We start from the raw sequence: 22,322 nt of genomic DNA, 5'->3' as shown, positions 1-22,322 counted from the left end.
TTCCCCAATTTTGTTGTTCAGGGTGACAATGCTTTGGGAAATATCCCCAGTGTTCTCCTTACTTGCTGCAAGTAATAATAAATCCTTCCTTCTCCCGATCTTTGGCTTGGTTGTGTCTATTGGCTCAACACCCACCAAGAGGTGAACCCAGTTTTTGGGTGACACAGTGAGCAGTATGAGCTTGAACTTGGTAACACTAAACCCCTCCTAAAGTTGGGGAGACACCAGCCTCAGACACATCTTCACTCCAAACACATAGATGGGTTACACCCAAGACATCCACCCAGAAACACTCTAAGGAGGGCCCCATTCCCATACTCCTGCTCCCAAAGGACAAAGAATTACAGAAACTGCCAATTCAGAATCCTCTGTATATAGAACCCAGCGTTGCTGGGATCAACAGTGCCACACGGGGCAGGAGAGCGCACAGGAGGAGACCCCAACAAATAGCAGCTCATGGAGCAGGAGCTTCCAGGCTTTCTTATCAGCCTGCCCAGGTAAGAAGCGCTAGGGGAAAAGGGAGGGGTGAGGCTTAAGTTTTCAGTAGTCAAACATCAAATATGTGGATCCCCACCACCCCACCCAAGAACAAACAGAAGAAAAATGTGCATTCACATGACTTGGTTTTATATAAAGAAACAATAGCAGGACGATGGAAGTAATCAAAACTGGTTCTTTGCACAGAAGTGGAGTGGGATGTGTGGGCAGGGAGTTGCCTTAAGTTAGTTTCCTATCTTAGGGATTTTTTTAACCTTCCCATGAATTATTTATTTAAAAGAAGGAGAAAAAATTTTATACGCCATATTTTGCTATGCTTAATAATTATTTTATATTAACTTTTACATTTAAAAATTAATTTAATTTTAACTTTTCTACATAGGAAACCACACCAAGACTTAATCCTTTAAACAGTAAGGTGTATAAGACTGCAGACTGTAAATAATTTACAAATCCCTTTCTAACAAAAAGGACTAGGGGCCTTACAGTTTGTCCTTCCACTATATTTCACACTGGTGATGTTTTCAGGAACGAATGGCATACTCTAATACACTAGGACTTGCAAAGTAAGAGCTGAAGTAAACTAAGAATTTCAAATATTTACAGAGGCTTTGAGGATTTTCCTCATATCGATGAAAATAGAAATTCAATTGTTTTTTTCCTCACATTCATTAAAATAGGAACTCATTTACCTTAGGAATAGTATAATAGCTTTTAAATGTCAAATTTCTCTAGGGACAGGCACATACACTGATCTAAAAATGAAAAAAGCACCTGAGAACTTAAATATGCCCATCTCACATCTTGAGGTTCTCTTGCCTAAATGGAATAAAAATCCTATTTGGCTCCACAATTTTCTTGCCTTACATCGTATCTCTCGATCAACTTACATTTTAAAATCCCAAGTGCTGGTGCAAACTAGAGTTAAAGGGCTGCAGTATTTTGGATAAAAGAATCCAAATACTGAAATCAAAACAGATAAGCAGGCTGCTTCCCTCAAATTCAGAAGAAAACCCCATTTTCATAAAGTTGAACATATTCCAGACTTGGTGTCTAAACACTCCAGGTTGAGATGGAACCCCTAGAGTGGGTCAGTCCCTGGTGAAGGAGGGTAGGGACAGGTTAGCAGCCACACGAATCATCTCTGGGAGCTCTACATGTCCTCCCCTCTCCTGTAAGCATGGAAGCACTCCCTCCTCCAGGCTTCTCTTGTCACAAGTCAGGAAACTCTCAGGCTGATTCAGTTTAAGGCTCTGACCCAAAGGAACTCCCCAATTCATAAACCTTCTGTCCATGAGACAGAACACCTGATCTTCACAGACTCTCAGTGTGTACAAATTACACTAACTGCACGTACACTGTGGATGCAAAACTCAAACTCTCTGTCTAAAAGTGGCTAGGCCTACGGAACTACAACTACAACCTAAAAAAGGCATCATCCCCACCCCCACGTGCAGGTGCACCGCCAGCTTTCCAAAGCTCTGCATCTTCTCTCACTATAAAGTTTCCTTCTGTGGTGGATGTGAACAGGGAGGACACCTGAAAGGGTAAGGCTTCCCAGGAAGAACCAACTAGATTTCGCAGTACTTCCCTTTCCAACCTCAAGGGGGCCTTAGTGAGGCTCACTGACCACAGGCCTCTACTCTCCCTGGACTTGCTTTGGATCCCTGAGATTTTAAATGACACAAAGCCAGTTTTTGAACAATACAGCAGAATAATTTAAATCCAGTGTTTATGTGGGAAGGAGGAAAGAAAATGCTAAGGCACTTTAGTAGTTCAAGCAGAAAACCCCAAATATCTATTCCATCCAGAATAAAAGATGTCAGTTAATTATTATTTCCATGGCAAGAAATTCATTTGTAAGTAATTAACTATACTTGAACACTTTTGGTCTAAGCCCTGCAATTTCATTTGAAAATATCCAAAAGTAAACACAGACCTCAGAAACTTACTACACACGTTCAGGGAAAGAAAGAGTGGAACCAAAACTCTTAACAAATGTAATGTAATACAAGAATATTTTATCTTCTCTCAGAGTCACCTCTTTCTTGCCTGTTTGGAACTATTTTATACTGTCCTTATAGCTCTATTGATTAAATACGTTTTTCCTTTATTGAAAAATGCAGACTAAGTGAGTAAATCTCTTTAAAGTTACAAACCCAGGGAGAGGCAGTGCTGACAGTTTCCACAAAAATAAACTCCACCCAAAAGCCTTCCCATAGGATGTATGTGTCCTGTAAGGATTCTGGGGGAGAGGCACAAGGTTTTCATACAATGAACATGGTTCCGTGTGGTTATTCGTCTTTCTTCACATGTAAAACATCCACAGATAAAAAAAATAAATCTTTAAGGGCCATCCATGGCTCTGTGGGAAAAGGATAAACAGTTAAAATATTCGGTCGCTTTGAAATGCACCACAGAGGACAAATAGTTGATAGTGATGCTGTGAATCGGAAAAGCGAAGCTGGCTTTGGGAATGGGAGGAGGTATTTATTGCCAGAGCTAGGCTGGGGAAACAAGAGCTGTGAATTTGAAACCCTGCTCTAAAAACCACAACACTCGTAAAACTCAGAAGAAAACGAGTCCCGCTGACGTGAAAGGAGAGACTGTGGACTCCATAGAGCACAGCTCCTCCCACGCACGATCCCCGGAGACCCAATCACAACTGTTCCCTGATGACCCTCCCTGTGGTCACCGCACAGTCTCGGGGAGACGACAAACTGCGGGCGCAGAGCTGCCCAGAGAGGCTCCGGGGTCAGGGCCCAAGTCGCCGCGCGCAGTGACGGGACAGGACGCCCGGGGTTCCGGCTGCCGGCCCCGCCCCCACGCTGCCAGACCGAGGGGACTGAGGTCCGAGCGGAGACACACGCGGCTCGGGTCCGCATACCCCAGAGTTGACCGCGGTCAGACCCGGGTCCTGCCAGGGCCGGTTCCGACCAGACCCTGCACCGCATCTCCACATCGCTGGGCAGCGCACTTACCATTTCTAGGTTTCCCTGAGTCCCTCCTATGACTCCCACGACCGCTGCAAAGCACAGCGTGAGGGACACTGCGGCAAAGCCACAGAGACGATTAGGGGCGAGTTAGGGATGTCTGCGCCAATGCAGTGCATGTCCCCACCCACTTTCCCCAGCGGGGTTCTTGATTGGACAGTTTGAGAGGCCTCGCCCCCCACGCTTGAGTGACAGCGGGGCAGGAAGATGCATGTCTGCGGAACCAGACTCTGCGGGTGGGCGGCGACCTGATCCGGCAAAGGATGTTTGCATTTAAACGGAACTTCTTTCCGGCTTCGGGCGGCCTGTGTTGTTTTCGCCCAGTTCTTTATGAACGCGGGGGTACAGGGAAATGCTGATTAAATTCCCAAACGAATAAAGTAAGTACAGCACTGGAAGATGGCCCATATCAGGCGACACTGAAACAATAGGGTCTTACGTCCTATATGGGTCAGGGTCTTGGCTTAAGTCTGTCAGACCATTCTAAATTGTGACCCTTGTTTAGAAACAAAGACACTTAAGGTGACCCCGCCATCTGTAATAGTCTGGCTCCATTTTAATATTTGTCCTTTGACAGGATTGAGCCTTCCATCCATCCCTGCGTCTTCCCCACTCATATAAAATTATGAAACAACTTGCCAATCTTTCTTACAAAGATTATAGCTGGCATTATAATAGGTATTACATGGAATCTGCAGATCATTTTGTGAAGTAGTGCCAGTTCAGCAGTGTTAACTCTTCTGAACCATGAAATTGGAATGTTTCCTATTTACACTTGTCTTAATTTCTTTTCATCATGTTTTGTAGTTTGAAAAGTACTCATTCTATACTTTAGGTTTAGCTTGTTCTTTTTCTAGTTTTTGAGGTGTAAATTTACGTTGTTAATTTGATAGCTTTCTTTCTTAATATAGGTGTTTATAAGTTTCCCTTTTACTATAACTTATGCTGCATAAAAGTCTCCTTGTATTCATCTCCCCTGCTGTGTTTGGGTATCCCTAGAAACTCAATGTTAAATAGTCTGTGTCTTAAAACTCTGTTTTAATCCACTCCTTTTATACTGAGCCCTGTTGATATGGTAGGAAGGTACTGGTGTGGGAAAATGTTCTCTTATGATTGAACCTGTAATGTTTTGGCAGGACAGAATCCCTGGACTATGAGCCTCGGAACAGGTTCTTAGTATTCATTCCTTCCCTTTTGACACAGAGAAAACCTGAAGGGTCAGGGAGCTGTCTGACTGCTCTGCCCCATTTCAGATAAGGTTTTGGCAAGTTAATTTTCTTTGAGAGCCTGAGTTACAGGGAACAGAATGCTTTGTATGCTTATCAAAATTGTTTTCCTGATTCGTGCATGAAGCATGAGGCAGTGTTTTTCCATCACTCATGAGGAGAACTGGTTGGGCTCCTGTAGGAAAAATTCATAAATTTGGGGGGTTCCCTCAGACTGGACTCCCTAAATGTTTTAAATCTCAAGGTAGTCCAATCTGTGTCTCCAGCAAATTCAAGTTACCAGTTTAAATGTTCCTAGAGGTTACTAGCTCCAGTTGCTTCACCTCCAGGTAACTGACAGTTCTATTTATCTGTCTCTGATTTGGGGAGCATTGATTGCCATGTACTCAAATCTTTCATGAATCTAAGAACAGGTGTTGCCTTTCAGGTTGTTTAGTTTTTCTTTCTTGTTGTGAAGATAACAATGATCTCTCAGAACTCTTTACATATCCGAGCAGAAACCATCCATTCAGTTGTGCTGTTCTGTATTTTTCCTTTATAAGACTGTTTATCATTTCACTTATTCATTCCTCTGCTAGTGACCATGTAGGTGGTTTCAAAGTTTTCCTTCTGTGATCATATTTGGATCTCTGTATTTGAATATCTTTCCTTATGTTCTAAAATAGCTTACCCTGAATACATGTTTGTCACCCTAAAGACATTTTCCATGCGTTACCTTCTGTTTTATCATTGCCCTTTGGGGACAGAATTAACACCTTACCCAAAATGGGATCAGATGTGAACACTGATGTTCTCAAGTGCATCAAAAGAAAGATGTTGGACTTCCCTGGTGGCGCAGTGGTTAAGAATCCGCCTGCCAATGCAGGGGACATGGGTTCAAGCCCTGGTCCAGGAAGATCCCACATGTCACGGAGCAACTAAGCCCATGTGCTACAACAGCTGAGACTGCGCTCTAGAGCCTATGAGCCACAACTACTGAGCCTGCATGCCACAACTACTGAAGCCCGCACACCTAGAGCCCGTGCTCCGCAACAAGAGAAGCCACTGCAAGGAGCAGCCCGCTCACCTCAAAGAAGACTAGCCCCGTTTGCTGCAACTAGAGAAAGCCTGTGCGCCGCAATGAAGACCCAATGCAGCCAAAAATAAATAAATTTATTTAAAAAAATAGAAAGATGCTTATTACTCAAAGGTACTTTCTAAGGAGAGTCGGGCAAGGGTAAGCTACTTGAGGTGCCTTGTGTAAAGAATGGCTTGGCTATTTAATGTGTGTATAAGTGGAGGCTGCAGGTTTTCAAGTTTTGACCCTCCCACCTGCTGACACAAAAAGAAAAGGAGCAGGTGTCACCCTTCCTAACTTAGTTATGCTCTGTAGGCCAGACAGGTGAGCAGATACCCGAAGCCTTAAGAGTCAGATATCAAAAATGAGGTCAGTTCTTTCACTCCTTAAGTTTACAGACTGAATGCTGCCACATCTCATTGAAATGAATTTGAATATTAATTGAAAAGCCATGTGACACAAGCGACATAATTAAGATGATGAAGCTTCGAAACAACATTGGAATCCTGTCATCCCCGGGTATTTTGAGGGATCCAGGAAAGTGTGTCAGTATGGTTCTGGAATTCTGTTCAAATATTTCAATAACGTTGTTGTTGTTTATTTTAATTTGCTGTCTCATTTGTGTTACTGGTGGCACTTTGCCAGTGTATTCCACCCACATGCAGCAAGCAGCCCTCCTAGGGGAACAGAACTCTCCCTCCCTGGCTCATAAATAGTGCAAAGCCAGGTGGTCATCAGCTACCATGTCCACTAGAGAGTTGTTCTTCATGGAAAACACCTGAGGCATTAGCTGACTACTATATGTATTTTGAAAGTTTTTGACATTTCTTGATTGGCATTAATGATATGTTTGTTGAATGACGTTATGTGTGCCCAGGTCAGTGCCAGGGGCTCTAACGACGATGAGTCTGTGATTGTAAACTGTAGGAAAAGAGCACATTTGTGTTGGATGGGCCAGAGGGGTTTGAAGGAGGGTGTCCCAAATGAAATACTGACATGTAGGTTACCCAGTCTATGGATGATGTTAGGAGGAAGAACTGGGAGTGGGATATACATGTGGTGGCCAGGATCTACTATGACAATAAACCAAAGACCTGTAGGAGTGACCAGAAATGTCACTGACAGAATGTCCAGTATAGAAAGGCTCTACTCGTAAGATAACAGTAAGCCTGATGACCAGAACAAAGTAACTGGCCTCAAAGACTGTGGATTAAATCTGAATAATGCCCTGAACAGCAGGAAGACGTATGTATAGAAGAAAGCAAGCTTTAAGTAAGCCATTAGAACATCCTATGAGGGTTGTAGACTGGGGTCCTGAGACTGCCAGTGAACGCCTTTTTCAACAGCCTGGTTTTTCAGAATTGAGTGGATATCAATAATTTCTACTGTGTGTTGGTGAGTGATTGCATTTTGGTTTCAGAAGGGTTATGTGTGATAGGATAAGTAATTTTTGTATATAAGTATCTACCAAGTTTAGAGCATAGCAAGTAGCCAGTAGAGGGGGTGAAGGGCCCTACAAAGTCTGTTTGCCATCAGCTGTAGGGACCCCTTCCTTGGTCAGGAAACTATGTCTATTGAGTTTACTACCAATGGTGTGTTTGTTCACATCAGATGCCTTGGTCAGTCACTAAGGCAGCCATGGCAGAGAAGGGATGTCCCATGAATATTGCCTAACATTGAGGTTAGAGGCCTCTAAGTGGTTACAGATTGTGGGGACTCACAGGACCAAGGTTAATACCAACAGATCCCAGGTGAGAGTGTGCCCAGAAGTCAATTTATCACTCTGAACACAGCCTCTGCAGACTGAGGTTTAATATATGCACAGAGTAAGGACTGTCATTGATTTGGACTTGGATATTGTGAGGCGTTACTCTCAGACTTCTTAATGCCAAAGGGGGTAACTTTGGATAAGGAGCTGTGATTGGTGCTTGAGGCACCTAGATCATTGGCAGTGGCCAAAGGATCTGTAACAATGTACAGATGAGTTCCATTCTTGGCTGGGGAATTCTCTATTGCTAGCACGATTGCCTGGAATTTGACTAATCCATCTAATGCTTGGGTCCAATCTCTCATCTCAGATGGCCTGTTTGATTTAGGGACAGAACACAGCATCTCCCCAGTGGACCCCATCAGGTGTGGTGGCAGCACACTGTATATAAAGTATGTGGACTCCCTGGTCTCTCCTGGGATCCCAAGTGACTCCTCAGTGGCCATGTGTCCAGAAAGAAGGGACCTACTCTAGAACAAAAGACATTAACTGGGGGGGAACACAGTTCCTTCAGCAAGTGGGATGTGACAGAGGGGCCAATTTTTGCTTTATGCTGCAAGTACCAATGTCTTTTTAACGAGGAAGACTCTGGTTTGCAAAACTGAGGGGTCCTACATTCATGACCCAAGGCAAAATGGGAAATTGGCTGTGGAGGCTCAACTCTGGCCATGGGAGGGCCTCCATTTACAGAACAACTCTGTCAGCTGCCAGCAGAGCTGTTCTAATTGTGTGCAGTTAACAGCTGAGAATAGTTTCTGGTACAAGAATGCCTTGGATAACTTGTGTCCACCATGGGTGGTTTAGAGACACCTGGATGCATAAACAGAGGCTGCTAAAGCCTTTATGGTAAATGGGTGTGGGGAGGGAGACAATAATGGAGTAACCGTTACGTAGACAAATTCCAGAGTGTATGATTCCCCATTCAAACTCAGTAAAAACTGAAGTACTGTGTGAACAAGCAAGCAAACATATTTTACAAATATGAGACAGCCAGGATTACTGTGGCCGATGGAATGTGCCCATAACATAGGTTCTGCCAACTGTTTCTATTACCCTCTCAACTCACAGTCACTGGCGTTGCCTCAGGAAATTTTCCAGAGTGGGATATACATGGATTTCTAAAGATGTTTCCACATAAGCAGGCACAGAGTAGGCTTGAGAGCTGGAAATAGTCTACAGATGGTGATGGGAGGAAATGATGTGATTTATACAAACGAGGATGTCTCCAGGTAGATCCCACTTGGGATACACCATTAGGTTTCAGAACCACAGTATTCCTGATATGAGGAAGGAGCTTATTCTCACATGGAAACAATGGGTCAAGGCAGACACTACCCAGTGCAGCAGAGAAACAAACCCCCATGTTGACCTCTTTGGCTGCACCCTTCTGAATGTCATGGTGAATCAGGAAAACATACTCACTGACACTATTAATGGCATAAGGTGTTTCCTATACAAATTAGACATTATAAAGATATAAGCTACAGAAGGTGGTAATCAGACAATACTCCCAATGATGAAACATGAATTACTTTCCAAGTGGACATGAGGCCTTACAGAAAAATTCAAACTCTGATGGATTTTGATGTGGAACTAGTCAAGACATCAGGGGAAAACTAGACGTCTAATAAAATGGAAATCAAATATTTGTTGGTGGTGTTGGAGATACTCTTAACTACAGGGACACAGAATCTGGGAAATAAGCTGCAAGACATTGTCCTCAAACCTCCTATTCATCTGTCTCTTTCCCAGTGTGGTGGCTCCAAAATCTGAATAATACCCTCTTTGCATCTGCCTTTCAATCCAACTCAGGTAATGCAACTGAGGACTTCTAACACAGAGTCACAAAGGAGATGAATTCTGGTAAATCTAGCTCCTAACATTACTCACAGGCAATGTTAGCTCCAACTCTATAGATTTTTTGTCCTATCACAAGTCTCTCTTCTTTTTTTTAAATTTAATTTTAGTTTTGTTTATTTTTGGCTTGGTTGGGTCTTCGTTGCTGCGCACAGGCTTTCTCTAGTTGCAGCAAGCAGGGGCTACTCTTCGTTGTGGTGCGCGGGCTTCTCATTGTGGTGGCTTCTCTTGTTGCAGAGCATGGGCTCTAGGTGTGCGGGCTTCAGTAGTTGCAGCACATGGGCCCAGTAGTTGTGACTCATGGGCTCTAGCATGCAGGCTTAGTAGCACACAGGCTTAGTTGCTACACAGCATATGGGATCTTCCCGGACCAGGGATTGAACCCATGTCCCCTGCATTGGCAGGCGGATTCTCAACCACTGTGCCACTAGGGAAGCCCCCTCCCCTTATCTTCAGTATTTATTTATTCATTTGGCTGTGCTGGGTCTTAGTTGCAGCACACGGGACCTAGTTCCCTGACCAGGGATTGAACCTGGGCCCTCTTCATTGGGAGCACAGAGTCTTAACCACTGGACCACCAGGGAAGTCCCATAAGTCTCTCTTCTTAATTCAAATTCTATTCACCAACTACCAGTCAGAAGGAAAGACGAAAAGCAAAGAGGAAAATCATAATTTACGTAAAAGTATACTCTTTGACAACCTTCCCATACATAAAAATTTATTCCAAGCCTTTAATAGAATGGGAAACTGAAAAAGGCTCCTATACCCACCACCCCCCAAAAAGGATCTTTCTCAGTAAAAAAGGTGCAATATATATAATAGATTAGGGGTATACAGGAACTGCGACCCAAGGCCAGTAGAAAAATCCCAACAAATACCAAACTGCCATTTTCAATGACCCTTTAACAGAGAATGAACAGAATATTATAAAAATTTAAGCCTACCTGCATATTAGAAATACATTTTAATTCATCCATGGATCCAACAGACTTCAAAACAGAAAGAGAAAAAAACCATCTGATTAAACTCAAAATCACTACCTTTGAACCTTATGTACTACTGTTGAAAGACAACTTACAGAACTCACATTAATATTTATTTTTGAAATTCGTAGAGATCCTATGTCCAAGGATACACTTTAAGAAAGATCCTTGCTAAACACAGCATATTTAAAAACTTTTAAAACAACTCTTTCATACTGAAGGTTTTCTGGAACATTAGGCATGGATTACTTTCCATCAAGTTATCTCATGTTACATTTATACCTCTTCATAGGAGTTTTCACGTCTAAGGATGTGGGCCAACTGAAGTGTTTCCCAAGCTGTTTACAAACAAGATGTTTTATCTAGTGAACCTTTTCATGCCTTCGTAAATTACTGTGATAAAGGAAGGCTTTCCCACATTCTTCACATTTATATGGTTTCTCTCCAGTGTGCAGTCTCATGTGCCGTCGAATGCTTGACAGAGAAATGTAGGCTTTCCCACATTCCTGACATTGATAGGGTTTCTCTCCAGTGTGAGTTCTTTCATGCACTTGAACATAGGTGGAACTGAACGTTTTCCCACATATTTTACATTCATAAGGGTTTTCTCCAATGTGGGTTCTTGCATGATTTTGAAGAGAACTGTGAGTACTAAATGCTTTAGAACATGTTTTACACACATACCGTTTCTCTCTAGTGTGAGTCTTTTCATGTCTTTGAGAAGAACTGGTAACAAACAATGCTTTCCCATATTCCTTACATTCATAGGGTTTTTCTCCAGTGTGATTTCTTCCATGATTTTGTAAACCTTTTTGAGAACTAAAACTTAAACCACATTGTTTACATTGATAGGGTTTCTCTCCAGTGTGACTCCATTCATGGATTTTAAGAGAACTGGGATTAATGAACACTTTCTCACATTCTTTACATTTATAAGGTCCATCTCTAGTGTGTGTTATCATGTGATATTGGAAGGTTTTGTACCATGTATAGGTTTTCCCACATATTTTACACTCATAGGGTTTTTCTCCAGTATGGGTTCTTTCATGCATTTGGAAACCTTTTTGAGAACTAAAACTTTTACCACATTGTTTACATTGATAGGGTTTCTCCCCAGTGTGACTCTTCTCATGTATTTTTAGAGAACTAGGATTAAGGAATACTTTCTCACACTCTTCACATTTATAAGGTCCATCTCTAGTATGTGTTATCATGTGATATTGGAAGGTTTTGTGCCAGGTGTAGGCTTTCCCACATTCCTTACACCCATAGGGCTTTTCATCAGTGTGGGTTCTTGCATGATTTCGAAGAGAAGTGGCACTACTCAATGCTTTAGAACATGTTTTACACACATACGGTTTCTCTCCAGTGTGATGCCATTTGTGTATTCGGAAGGAACTGAAATAACTGAAGCCTTTACCACACTGCTTACATTCATAGGGTTTCTCTCCTCCGTGACTCCTTTCATGTGCTCGAAAGGTTTGTTTACATCGAAAGGCTTTTCCACACTGTTTACACTGGTAAGGTTTCTCTCCAGTGTGACTCCTTTCATGGGTTCGAAGAGAACTGTGGTATCTGTAGGCTTTCTCACAGTGTTTACATTGATACGGTTTCTCTCCTGTGTGAATTCTTTCATGTGTTTGAATGCTTTCATGACAACTAAAGGCTTTTCCACACTGTTTACATTCATAGGGTTTCTCTCCAGTGTGAGTTCTTCCATGTACTCGTAAGGAACAGTAATAACTGAAGGCTTTGCCACATTGTTTACATTGATAGGGTTTCTCCCCAGTGTGACTCCTTTCATGTATTTTAAGAGAACTGGGATTAACAAATACCTTCTCACATTCTTTACATTTATAAGGTCCATCTCCACTGTGTGTTATCATGTGTTTTTGAAAGGTTATGAGCCATGTGAAGGCTTTCCCACATGCCTTACACTTACAGGGTTTTTCTCCAGTATGAGTTCTTTCATGTTTTCGAAGACAACTGAGAGTACTCAATGCTTTAGAACATATTTTACATTCATACAGTTTCTCTCCAGTGTGACTTCTTTTGTGCATTAGGAAGGAAGTGAAATGATTAAAGGCTTTACCACAGTGCTTACATTTATATAGCTTGTCACTGTATTTTTGAAACTTTCCCGGTTCACGTTCAATGTGACATTTCATGTGTCTAGTAAGGGATGAACGATCCATGAAGACTTTTCCACATGCACTGCACTCACATGGTTTTAGTCCAGTAGTTTTCTTCTTCAGACTGAGAGATGGAATAAGGCTGAAGTGTTCTCCACAGGAACTATTGTCTTTACGTTCAAAGAGTCTCTCTACCATAGGACTTCTGGGAAAAATGAAAAGCACATTTCTAATGATTTCTTTATTGATCTTATATTTCTTGTATTTATTATGATTTATAGGAATAGTATAGGTTTTCCACCTTGTGTGAATTGTTAGAAATTGAATATACTGAATGTACTGCAATGGGACTTCACCCTTCCTACTATTAAAAGTGATATTCAAATATAGGGTTTATTTATAATATTTGCAAGTGATCTATTTTGCAAACACCTAACATTTATGTCACATTTAAGAAAATGTTTTTGGTAGAAATTTTCTAAGAAGAACTAAATTTGAAGAAGGGGCTATTTGTTTTGTTTGCTTGTTTTAAAAATTTCATAATTTACCAGGATTCTCACTTGAGACAATGCTTTGTATTGCGAGTGTGACTTACCTTAGGTTTCCCCCCTGGTTTTTGTACTGATCTCCAATGTCATGATATTCCCATGTTTTTCCTAAAAGGCAGACCCAGAAAAATTATTCCAAAATATTAGAAATTAATAAGAATTATTTGATTCTATATCCATTGTTTAGGGTGACCAAGCCCAGCTGATATCCCAATATCCTCCCTTCCCCAATTCCACATCTTAGAACAATGTCAAGTAGCACAAAGCATTTGTTCTCTAACTGACTAGGTGAAAGAACGTCACCATCCTTACCTACTGAGGCCAGGTTCCAGAAGATTTCCTGCATCACATCTCTGTAGAGTTTCTTTTGTGAAGGATCCAGCAAAGCCCACTCCTCCAGGGTGAAGTTCACAACCACATCCTCAATAGCCAATGAGTCCTAAAACACCCAAAATATGTGTACAGTAAGATGCATGAGACTGACAGCACTAGGCATCTATATTCCATTTATAGTAAGGTTACTTATGAACCTGTTGTTTCCAAAGAGTTATTCTATGACTTGATCATGAGAAAAACTTATTCTCTCCATGCTTCCTCATAAATTTAATGGCATCATGAACATACGGAAATTATTTACACATTATTTCTGTGATCACATGATAACTTATACCTCATTAATGGTAGAGCCCAGAGATTGCTGGGAAACAACAGAAATGCTATACAAGTGAAACAAATATCATTTTAAAGACATTGATTTCGTGTGACAAAATTCTTTCATCTTCTCCCTTATTTTTTTTTTACATCTTTATTAGAGTATAATTGCTTTACAATGGTGTGTTAGTTTCTGCTTTATAACAAAGTAAATCAGTTATATATATATATATATGCTCCCATATCTCTTCCCTCTTGTGTCTCCTTCCCTCCCACCCTCCTTATCCCACCCCTCCAGGCAGTCACAAAGCACCGAGCTGATCTCCCTGTGCTATGCGGCTGCTTCCCACTAGCTATCTACCTTACATTTAGTAGTGTATATATGTCCATGCCTCTCTCTTGCTTTGTCACAGCTTACCCTTCCCCCTCCCCATATCCTCAAGTCCTTTCTCTAGTAGGTCTGTGTCTTTATTCCTGTCTTACCCCTAGGTTCTTCATGACATATTTTTTCCTTAAATTCCATATATATGTGTTAGCATACGGTATTTGTCTTTCTCTTTCTGACTTACTTCACTCTGTATGACAGACTCTAGGTCTATCCACATCATTACAAATAGCTCAATTTCGTTTCTTTTTATGGCTGAGTAATATTCCATTGTATATATATGCCACATCTTCTTTATCCATTCATCTGATGATGGACACTTAGGTTGTTTCCATCTCCAGGCTATTGTAAATAGAGCTGCAATGAGCATTTTGGTACATGACTCTTTTTGAATTATGGTTTTCTCAGGGTATATGCCCAGTAGTGGGATTGCTGGGTCGTATGGTAGCTCTATTTGTAGTTTTTTAAGGAACCTCCATACTGCTCTCCATAGTGGCTGTACCAATTCACATTCTCACCAGCAGTGCAAGAGGGTTCCCTTTTCTCCACACCCTCTCCAGCATTTATTGTTTCTAGATTTTTTGATGATGGCCATTCTGACTGGTGTGAGATGATATCTCATTGTAGTTTTGAGTTGCATTTCTCTAATGAATAATGATGTTGAGCATTCTTTCATGTGTTTGTTGGCAGTCTGTATATCTTCTTTGGAGAAATGTCTATATAGGTCTTCTGCCCATTTTTGGATTGGGTTGTTTGTTTTTTTGTTATTGAGCTGCATGAGCTGCTTATAAATTTTGGAGATTAATCCTTTGTCAGTTGCTTCATTTGCAAATATTTTCTCCCATTCTGAGGGTTGTCTTTTGGTCTTGTTTATGGTTTCCTTTGCTGTACAAAAGCTTTGAAGTTTCATTAGGTCCCATTTGTTTATTTTTGTTTTTATTTCCATTTCTCTAGGAGGTGGGTCAAAAAGGATCTTGCTGTGATTTATGTCATAGAGTGTTCTGCCTATGTTTTCCTCTAAGAGTTTGATAGTTTCTGGCCTTAAATTTAGGTCTTTAATCCATGTTGAGCTTATTTTTGTGTATGGTGTTAGGGAGTGATCTAATCTCATACTCATCTTCTCCCTTATTATCCACCATTTATAGCACTCCATGAGGTAGAGGGTCAAATCTGCATGAGTTTTCAATGAATGAGTCTCCTGAGGAGAACTGGAAGCTTTTCCTCCTAGTCCTATCACCAAACATGAGAGTCCAGGGGGCCTGTAGAAATCAAACTTTTACCAAAGCCCAGCTGGCCCCACTGTTCCAAAGTCTTCCAGCCCTTTAGAAGTAATTAGATGCACCTGACTGAATGTAAATCTTCTTGTGGGGAAGCACTGCTTTTAAGTTGTGTAATAATGATCACAGACTGTGTTCTTCCCTTCTCTCTATGTATAATTTCATGCAGCTAGAAAGTTATTCTAAACTTAGAGCTCAGACCTGAGGAAAAAGGAATAACAACTTAGACCACAAAATCCCTCCACTCATGTGCCTCAGGGATTGTTCCAGCCAAACTGTAGAATACATACGGAGATAATAGCCAGAATAGCTCCTTCTGATCAAACCCTGTTCCCTTGAGGAAAAGGTTAAGAGCTACAGATTGCGAGTGAGTTCACTTAAGTTCCTATGGGTTGATGGTGAATTTGTCCATGATTATAAAATATGTAAAGGTTTCATCGGTGGTTTCCTCCAAAACAACATAAGGTCTCCATTCTGCAGTTGCAGGACCTAATGTTTCCTGAGCAGCCACGCTAGCTGCTGCCTGGCCAACTTACGTTCTGGAATTTATGAACCTAAAAGTTGTGATTTTCAATCTTACTAGAAGAGAATGAAAACATTTGAAAGTCTTCCTAGAGCCATGAGACAAATGCCTTCAAAAGACAAACTGGTGTCTCTGGAACTGGGAAAGAGAAAATAAAGACGTTTGAAAATATGCCACAAATATTCTGTTCTTAAGCGCTGTACTGAAAAAAAATGTTTCACCAGAGTGTAATGCAAAGACAAAAGGAACAAAACAGATAGAACACACTATCCATAAATCCTAGCATAACTTTTTCTAACAGAAGATTAAAAACACATATAATGAAAATAACTGAAGGAAAAGAGAGACAGAAAGAAACAGAAGATGTAAGTAACAATCACTGAGATTTTTCTAAAATTAATGATAGACAACAACTGTAGATCCATGAATCTCAGTGAACACTAAACATGAAAACACCTAAAAAGAAGACTAAAGTATATACTCTAACTAGAGAAAAATCAAATGCAAAAAGAACATATTTTAAGAAGCCAGAGGGGGAAACAGACCTCAGGTATAGAGAAATTAGAATTAAACTGGACACCTTTTCAGAAAACAAACAAGCAAGAACAGAGTGGATTGAAATGCTTAAAGTTCTGAAATTAAAACCACTCTAAGAATACTACATCAAGGATAATTATCCTTAAAAAACAAGGAAGAACTGAGGACTTTCTGAGACAAAAATTGAGGGAATTTGTCATTACTACATCTACTTTGAAACAAGTGTTCAAAATTCATAAGAAAGAATACAAATGATGAAGGTGGATTAGGAGGGGAATAAATAAACATCGTTAATATTATCATATATAACAGATAAGACTTTGTGTAAAATAATATTAACAACAATGACACTGGTAATGAAAGCCTTGTGGATAAGTAAGGTAAGACAGGAGGGAATTGAGAATAGTGTGGTATGAGATACCTGTACAACCAATGAAGAGATAGTATTACTTGACAGAAGATGTAGGCTAATTCTAAATATATACTGAAAACTCAAGGGCAACCACCAAAAATATTTTTTTTAAATGTGTAACTGATAGGCTAAGAGAGGATTAAAATGAACAATCAGGTAAAATGCTCAGTTAAAGCCAGAGAAGGTAGAAAAAAGGGGGAAGGCAAATGAAAGAAAGAACAAAGGCAACAAATAGAAACAGGAGAATGTACGGTAGATATTAATCCAACTGTATTAATCACCATTTCAATCATCAATGGTCTCAATACAAGTGAAAGACAAATACAGTAATATCAGATTTTAAAAACTGTAATTATATGTTGTCTGCAAAAAACCCATTTTAAATATGGAGACACAGGTAGATGAAAGGTAAAGGGATGGAGAAAAATGCACTATGCCAAAACTAATTTAAAAAAAAGGCTAGCATTGGTATATGAATTTCAGATAATGGAGATTTCAGCCCAAGGAAAACTCAGCGATAAAAAGGGGCTTTACATAGGGACAAAAAGGTCCATTCTCCAAGAAGGTATAACAATCCTTCATGTGTACATACATAGCAACAAAAGGGCAAAGTACTTAAGGAAAGACGTGAAGAATGCAGGGAAGAATACATGAATCCATTATTATAATTGTACATGAACACCCCCTTATCACAAGCTATAAATTTCAGCAGGCAGAAAATCAGGAAGGACAGAGTTGAACTGAACAAGCACCATGAAACAACTCAACTTAACTGTAACCTATGGAATGCTTTATGCAACAAGGGCAGAATACACATTCTTCTCAACTTCACATGGAACATTCACTAAGACAGAACACATTCGGGGATATGTAACATACCTTAACAAATCTGAAAGAAGAAAAATCATACAAACTATGCTCTTAGACCTCAAAGGCAATTAATCTAGATATCAATAACAGCAAGAGTTGGAGAACCTCTCAATGCCTGGAGATTCAACAACACCCTTAGAAATAATACAGAAGATCAAAGAAGTCTCAAGAAATATAAAATTTATTTTGAACTAAATGAAATGAAAACATAATGTGTCAAAGGATGTGGGATGCAGCAGAAGAAGTGCCTAGAGGGAAATTTATGCCATAAAACAAATACACTGGAAAAACACCAAGATGTGTAAACAATAACGTAAAAGCATGTACCTTAGGAAACGATAAAAAGAAGAGCATATGAAACGCAAAGTAAACAGAATAAAAGAAATAATAAAAATTAGAAAAAAGGTAACTGTGGGATATCGATGGAGAAAAAAAATTTTTACTCTTGTTCTTTTTTTAAAAAAAATATTTATTTATTTATTTGGCTGCACCCAGTCTTAGTTGCGGTTCATGGGGTCTTCATTGCAGCATACGGACTCTTAGCTGCAGCATGCATGTGGGATCTAGTTCCCTGACCAGGGATGGAACCCAGGCCTCGTGCATTGGGAGCGAGAAGCCTTAACCACTGGACCACCAGGGAAGTCCCTAACTCTAGTTCTTTACCAAGATTAATGACATTAATAAATATCTAGTCAAGATAACTAAGAAAATAGGGAAGAGAAAAAGTACAAATATCAGAAAGGGACAGAGGGTGAAATGAAAATGAAAAAGAATTTGATAAAATCCAACATCCATTTATGAAAACAAACTGCTAACAGAGGGAACTTTCACCTCCTGAGAATGAACATCTTCATGAATCCTGTAGCTAAATCTATAACATTTGTTTGTATAACATGATTATCCCTGTGAAACATCTGAAAGAATAAACAATGAAAGAGATAGCTCCTGGAATCAATAAGAGACTGAGATTGAGGGTTAATCAGTTGCTTTCCTATAGACCCACACAAATGCATTCAACTGAACTTGGAGAAAGATGGCAAGGAAATTCAAATGAAAAGGGAATCTTTTAAACAAATAGCACTGGAAATAACGGATATCCACGTAAAACACATGCACACACACAGACATACAACAATGAATGTAGACACAGGCCTTACACATTTCACAAAAAATAACTCAAAACACATCATAGATCTCAATGTGAAATGCAAAAGTAATAAACTCCTAGAAAATAATACAGAAGGAAATGTAGGTGACTCTGGGCTTAGTGATGAATTTTGAAATATAACACCAAATGCAAGGTCTGTAAAAGAAAAAGGTATAATTTCACTTCACTGAAATGAAAACGTTCCTGCTCTGAGAAAGAAAAGTGTTAAGAAAATGAAAAGACAAGTCAGAGAGTAGGAGAAAATCTTTGCAAAACATTTATCTGATAAATGACTGGTATCCAACAGATGCAAAGAACTCTTAAAGCTCAACAGTAAGAAGAAAAACAACCTAATTAAAAATGGGCAAAAGATCTGAACAAACAGCTCCCCAAAGAAGATACACCAAAAAGAAATATGCTACATGAAAACATACTCCACATCAAATGTCAATGGGAAATTGAGTAAACAACAACGAGGTATCACGACACACTTATAAATGGTTATAATTCAAAATACTCAGAACGGCAAATATTGGTGAAGATGGGAAGATAATCCTCAGTCATTGCTGAGGTGGAAGGAAATTGGTACCCTAACAATGAAAGACAGGAGCTTTCTTTCAAAAAATATACTCTTATTATGTATAGTAAGATTCAGCAATTACACTCCTTGCTATTTGTCCAAATGAATTGAAATCTTATGTTCACAGAAAACCTGTATACAAAAATCTGTAGAGGTTTTATTCATAATTGGCAAGAGTTAGAGTTAAGCAAGATATACTTCAAGAGTCTAATAAATAAATGATCAGTGCAATGAAATACTCTTTGGTGATAAAAAGAAATGAGGTATCAAGCTTTGAAAATACATGGAGGAAGCTTAAAAGTATATTGCTAAGTGAAAGAAGCCAATCTAACAAGGTTATATACTGTAGGTGCCAAGTATACGAGGTTCTGGAAAAAACAAAAGCATGAGACCATAAAAATATCTTTGGCTGTGAAGATTTTTGGCTTTTGTTTTAAAGGAATTGAGGATTAGAGAAAGAGATGAATCAACAGGCTGAGCACAGAGTATTTTTACGTAAGTAAAATTACACTACATATGCATAAATGATGGACACATATTGTGTATTTGTCAAATCCATACATTACATAACACAATACAAAAGGTCCACACTAATACAACCTGTGCACTTTTAATGCATCAGTATTGGTTCAGCAATTCTAACAAATGTAGCAGTCCTACAAGATTTAAAAAACAGTGAATACTGTACGGATGGAGAAGGGTTATGTGAGAACTCTCTATAATTTCTGTTCAATTCTTCTCTAAACCTAAAACCGATCTAAAAACGCTGAAGTCTACACCAAAAGAAGAAGAAGACGATGACAGATCTGTACAGCTCACCCCTGAGGACTTTCTGATTTTTCCTTAGGTGTGGTGAACCATGGGTGTGCTTATCTACCAAGGCTGTCCCAATTGAGGGATGAAGGGCAGCAACTCTCCACCGAGTTCCAATACACCCTGACAATACCTCAGGGTGTACTGTCATCCTTAGTCTATGCACTTCCCCAGACCTGTGCATTCAGTTAATCCCAAGCAACTACCCAGGGAAACAAGGTGTTGGAGACAATGGCTCCTCCACCACCACAGCATGTTTCAAAGGACTGTAGAAAGAAATGTCATCTCTCCACCAGGAGGCATAAGCCAGAGGGCCAAGGTTTAGCTCCATTATATAACAAGTAGGTGTGAGTAGTCAGTCTGAGCTGACTGGGATGCTCTTTCCAGTACCAAAGCCATAACAGGCACCTCAGTGGAGCCCTCTATTTTTAAGAGATCCCAGTACGTGGAGACAATTACAGCTTTAATGGCATATTAAGATGGGACCTGGGCAGTGCCTTGCATCAGAAGCCTATGGACAACTTAAGGCCCTCCTCCAGAGAGCCTCCCATCACTGACAGCGAGGTTAGAGGCCTCCTCATGACACTGATTGCTTTATAGAATTTAAGGAACTCACTTATGTTGGGTTTGAACTAATCTCTTTGCTGTGCCAAACTGAGACAGTGGGTGTTGTCCATCATAACCCAGAGGGTAAGGAGCCTTGTTGTAATAGATGAAGGGGTAACATTCTCTTAAAAGTTATTTAAAAAGTTTTGGTGAGCCTTCTGGAACCTCACCACCTACTAGCTGCTTTTCCCTGTCTCTTTTCTTTCACTTTCTTTGAAGTAATTGCTCTCTAAGTAGTGACTGTCTTTTGGGCTCACCTCATTCACAGGGTATAATCATCCTCCTACTCCCCCAGTCCTTCCCTCAACACTAATGTCTGGGCAAACCCAGCTTCAGTCACACCTTCACGCTAAACACAGATAGGTTCCAGCTCAGACATCAACGCAGGACCACTGGAAGGAGGGACCCATTCTCATATTCCTGCTCCCAAGGTACAAGGGATTAACAGAAACTGCCAACTCGGAGTTCTAAGTGAATACAACCCAGGCTTGGTGGGGTCAACAATGCAATACAGGGCAGCACAGCGCACAGGAGGAGACCCCAGCAAACAGCAGCTCACAGGGCAGGAGCCTCCAGGCTTTCTTACCAGCCCGTCCAGGTAAGAAGCACTAGGGGAAAAGGGAGGGGTGAGGCTTAACTTTCAGTAGTGAAACATCAAATACGCGGATCCCAAGTAATCATTCCAAGAACAAAAACTGTAAGGAAAACAGGCATTCGCACTGGATTGTTTGTGTATAAAGAAACGCTAAAAGGATGATGAAGTAGTAATCAAAACTAGTTATCTGAGGGTGGCTGGAGTTAACAGTGTAAGAGTGTAGGAGGATATGCGGGCAGGGAGTCCTGAGATACTTCCCTCCCTTTGGAGTTTTCTACAAAGGAAACTACTGCAAGATCTGATCCTTTAAACAGTAATGGATATAAACTTGTAATCCATAAAAAATGAAAACCTCCTTTCAAACTAAAAGGACAAGGGACATTATAGTTGGTCCCTCCACTATAGTAAACAGAATGGTCCCTTAATGACCCTCCCCGTGGTCAACGCACAATCTGGAAGAGACACGGGGCTGCGGGTGCAGAGTTGCCCAGAGAGGCTCCGGGGTCGGGCTGAAGACGCCACCCGCATGGACCGGATCCCGGCTGCCGGCTCAGCCCCCACGTTGCAAATCGGAGGGGACTGAGGTCCGCGCGGCGCTCCCGGTGGATTCGTGTCCGCAGACTCCGGAGTTGACCGCGAAGATGCCGGTTCCGGACGCTTCCGACCACTCCCTCCGCCCCGCCTCCGCTCCCCGGGGCAGCACACTCACCATTGCGAGGTTTCCTAGGTCTTCCTGCGTCCTTCCCTCGACTCCAACCACCAGAGCAGGTCAGAGCGGAACAGAAGAGACGGAAGCTCTACCAGAGACCCTGAAGGGTAAGCCGCCAGCCCAACGCGGTGGGAAGAACCGACGTCCACGCCGGT

The 22,322-nt window shown here is 40.8% G+C and overlaps 1 protein-coding gene across 2 annotated transcripts in view; it reads right to left on the bottom strand.

The window, feature by feature from the left end:
* LOC101323187 (uncharacterized) overlaps positions 1-22,322 on the bottom strand; it is a 33,418-nt gene extending 11,096 nt beyond the window's left edge. The window contains exons 1-4 of one of the 2 annotated variants that reach the window (XR_012331060.1): positions 22,168-22,322; positions 13,375-13,501; positions 13,110-13,170; positions 10,344-12,719 (exon numbers count right to left, since the gene is read on the bottom strand). Coding sequence is in view for 1 of the 2 variants with exons in the window: in XM_019930787.3 (XP_019786346.2) it covers positions 10,745-12,719; positions 13,110-13,170; positions 13,375-13,501; positions 22,168-22,170 (2,166 nt within the window). In the remaining variant the exon portion in view is untranslated. Of the gene's footprint in view, positions 1-10,106; positions 12,720-13,109; positions 13,171-13,374; positions 13,502-22,167 lie in introns of those variants that run through there. The other variant, XM_019930787.3, reaches the window with a different exon arrangement.

The sequence above is a fragment of the Tursiops truncatus genome, chromosome 3 (assembly GCF_011762595.2).
Source record: "Tursiops truncatus isolate mTurTru1 chromosome 3, mTurTru1.mat.Y, whole genome shotgun sequence".
NCBI classification, from domain to species: domain Eukaryota; kingdom Metazoa; phylum Chordata; class Mammalia; order Artiodactyla; family Delphinidae; genus Tursiops; species Tursiops truncatus.
The sequence above is the reverse complement of the archived record's forward strand: the minus strand, read 5'-3'. Positions and strand labels throughout refer to the sequence as shown.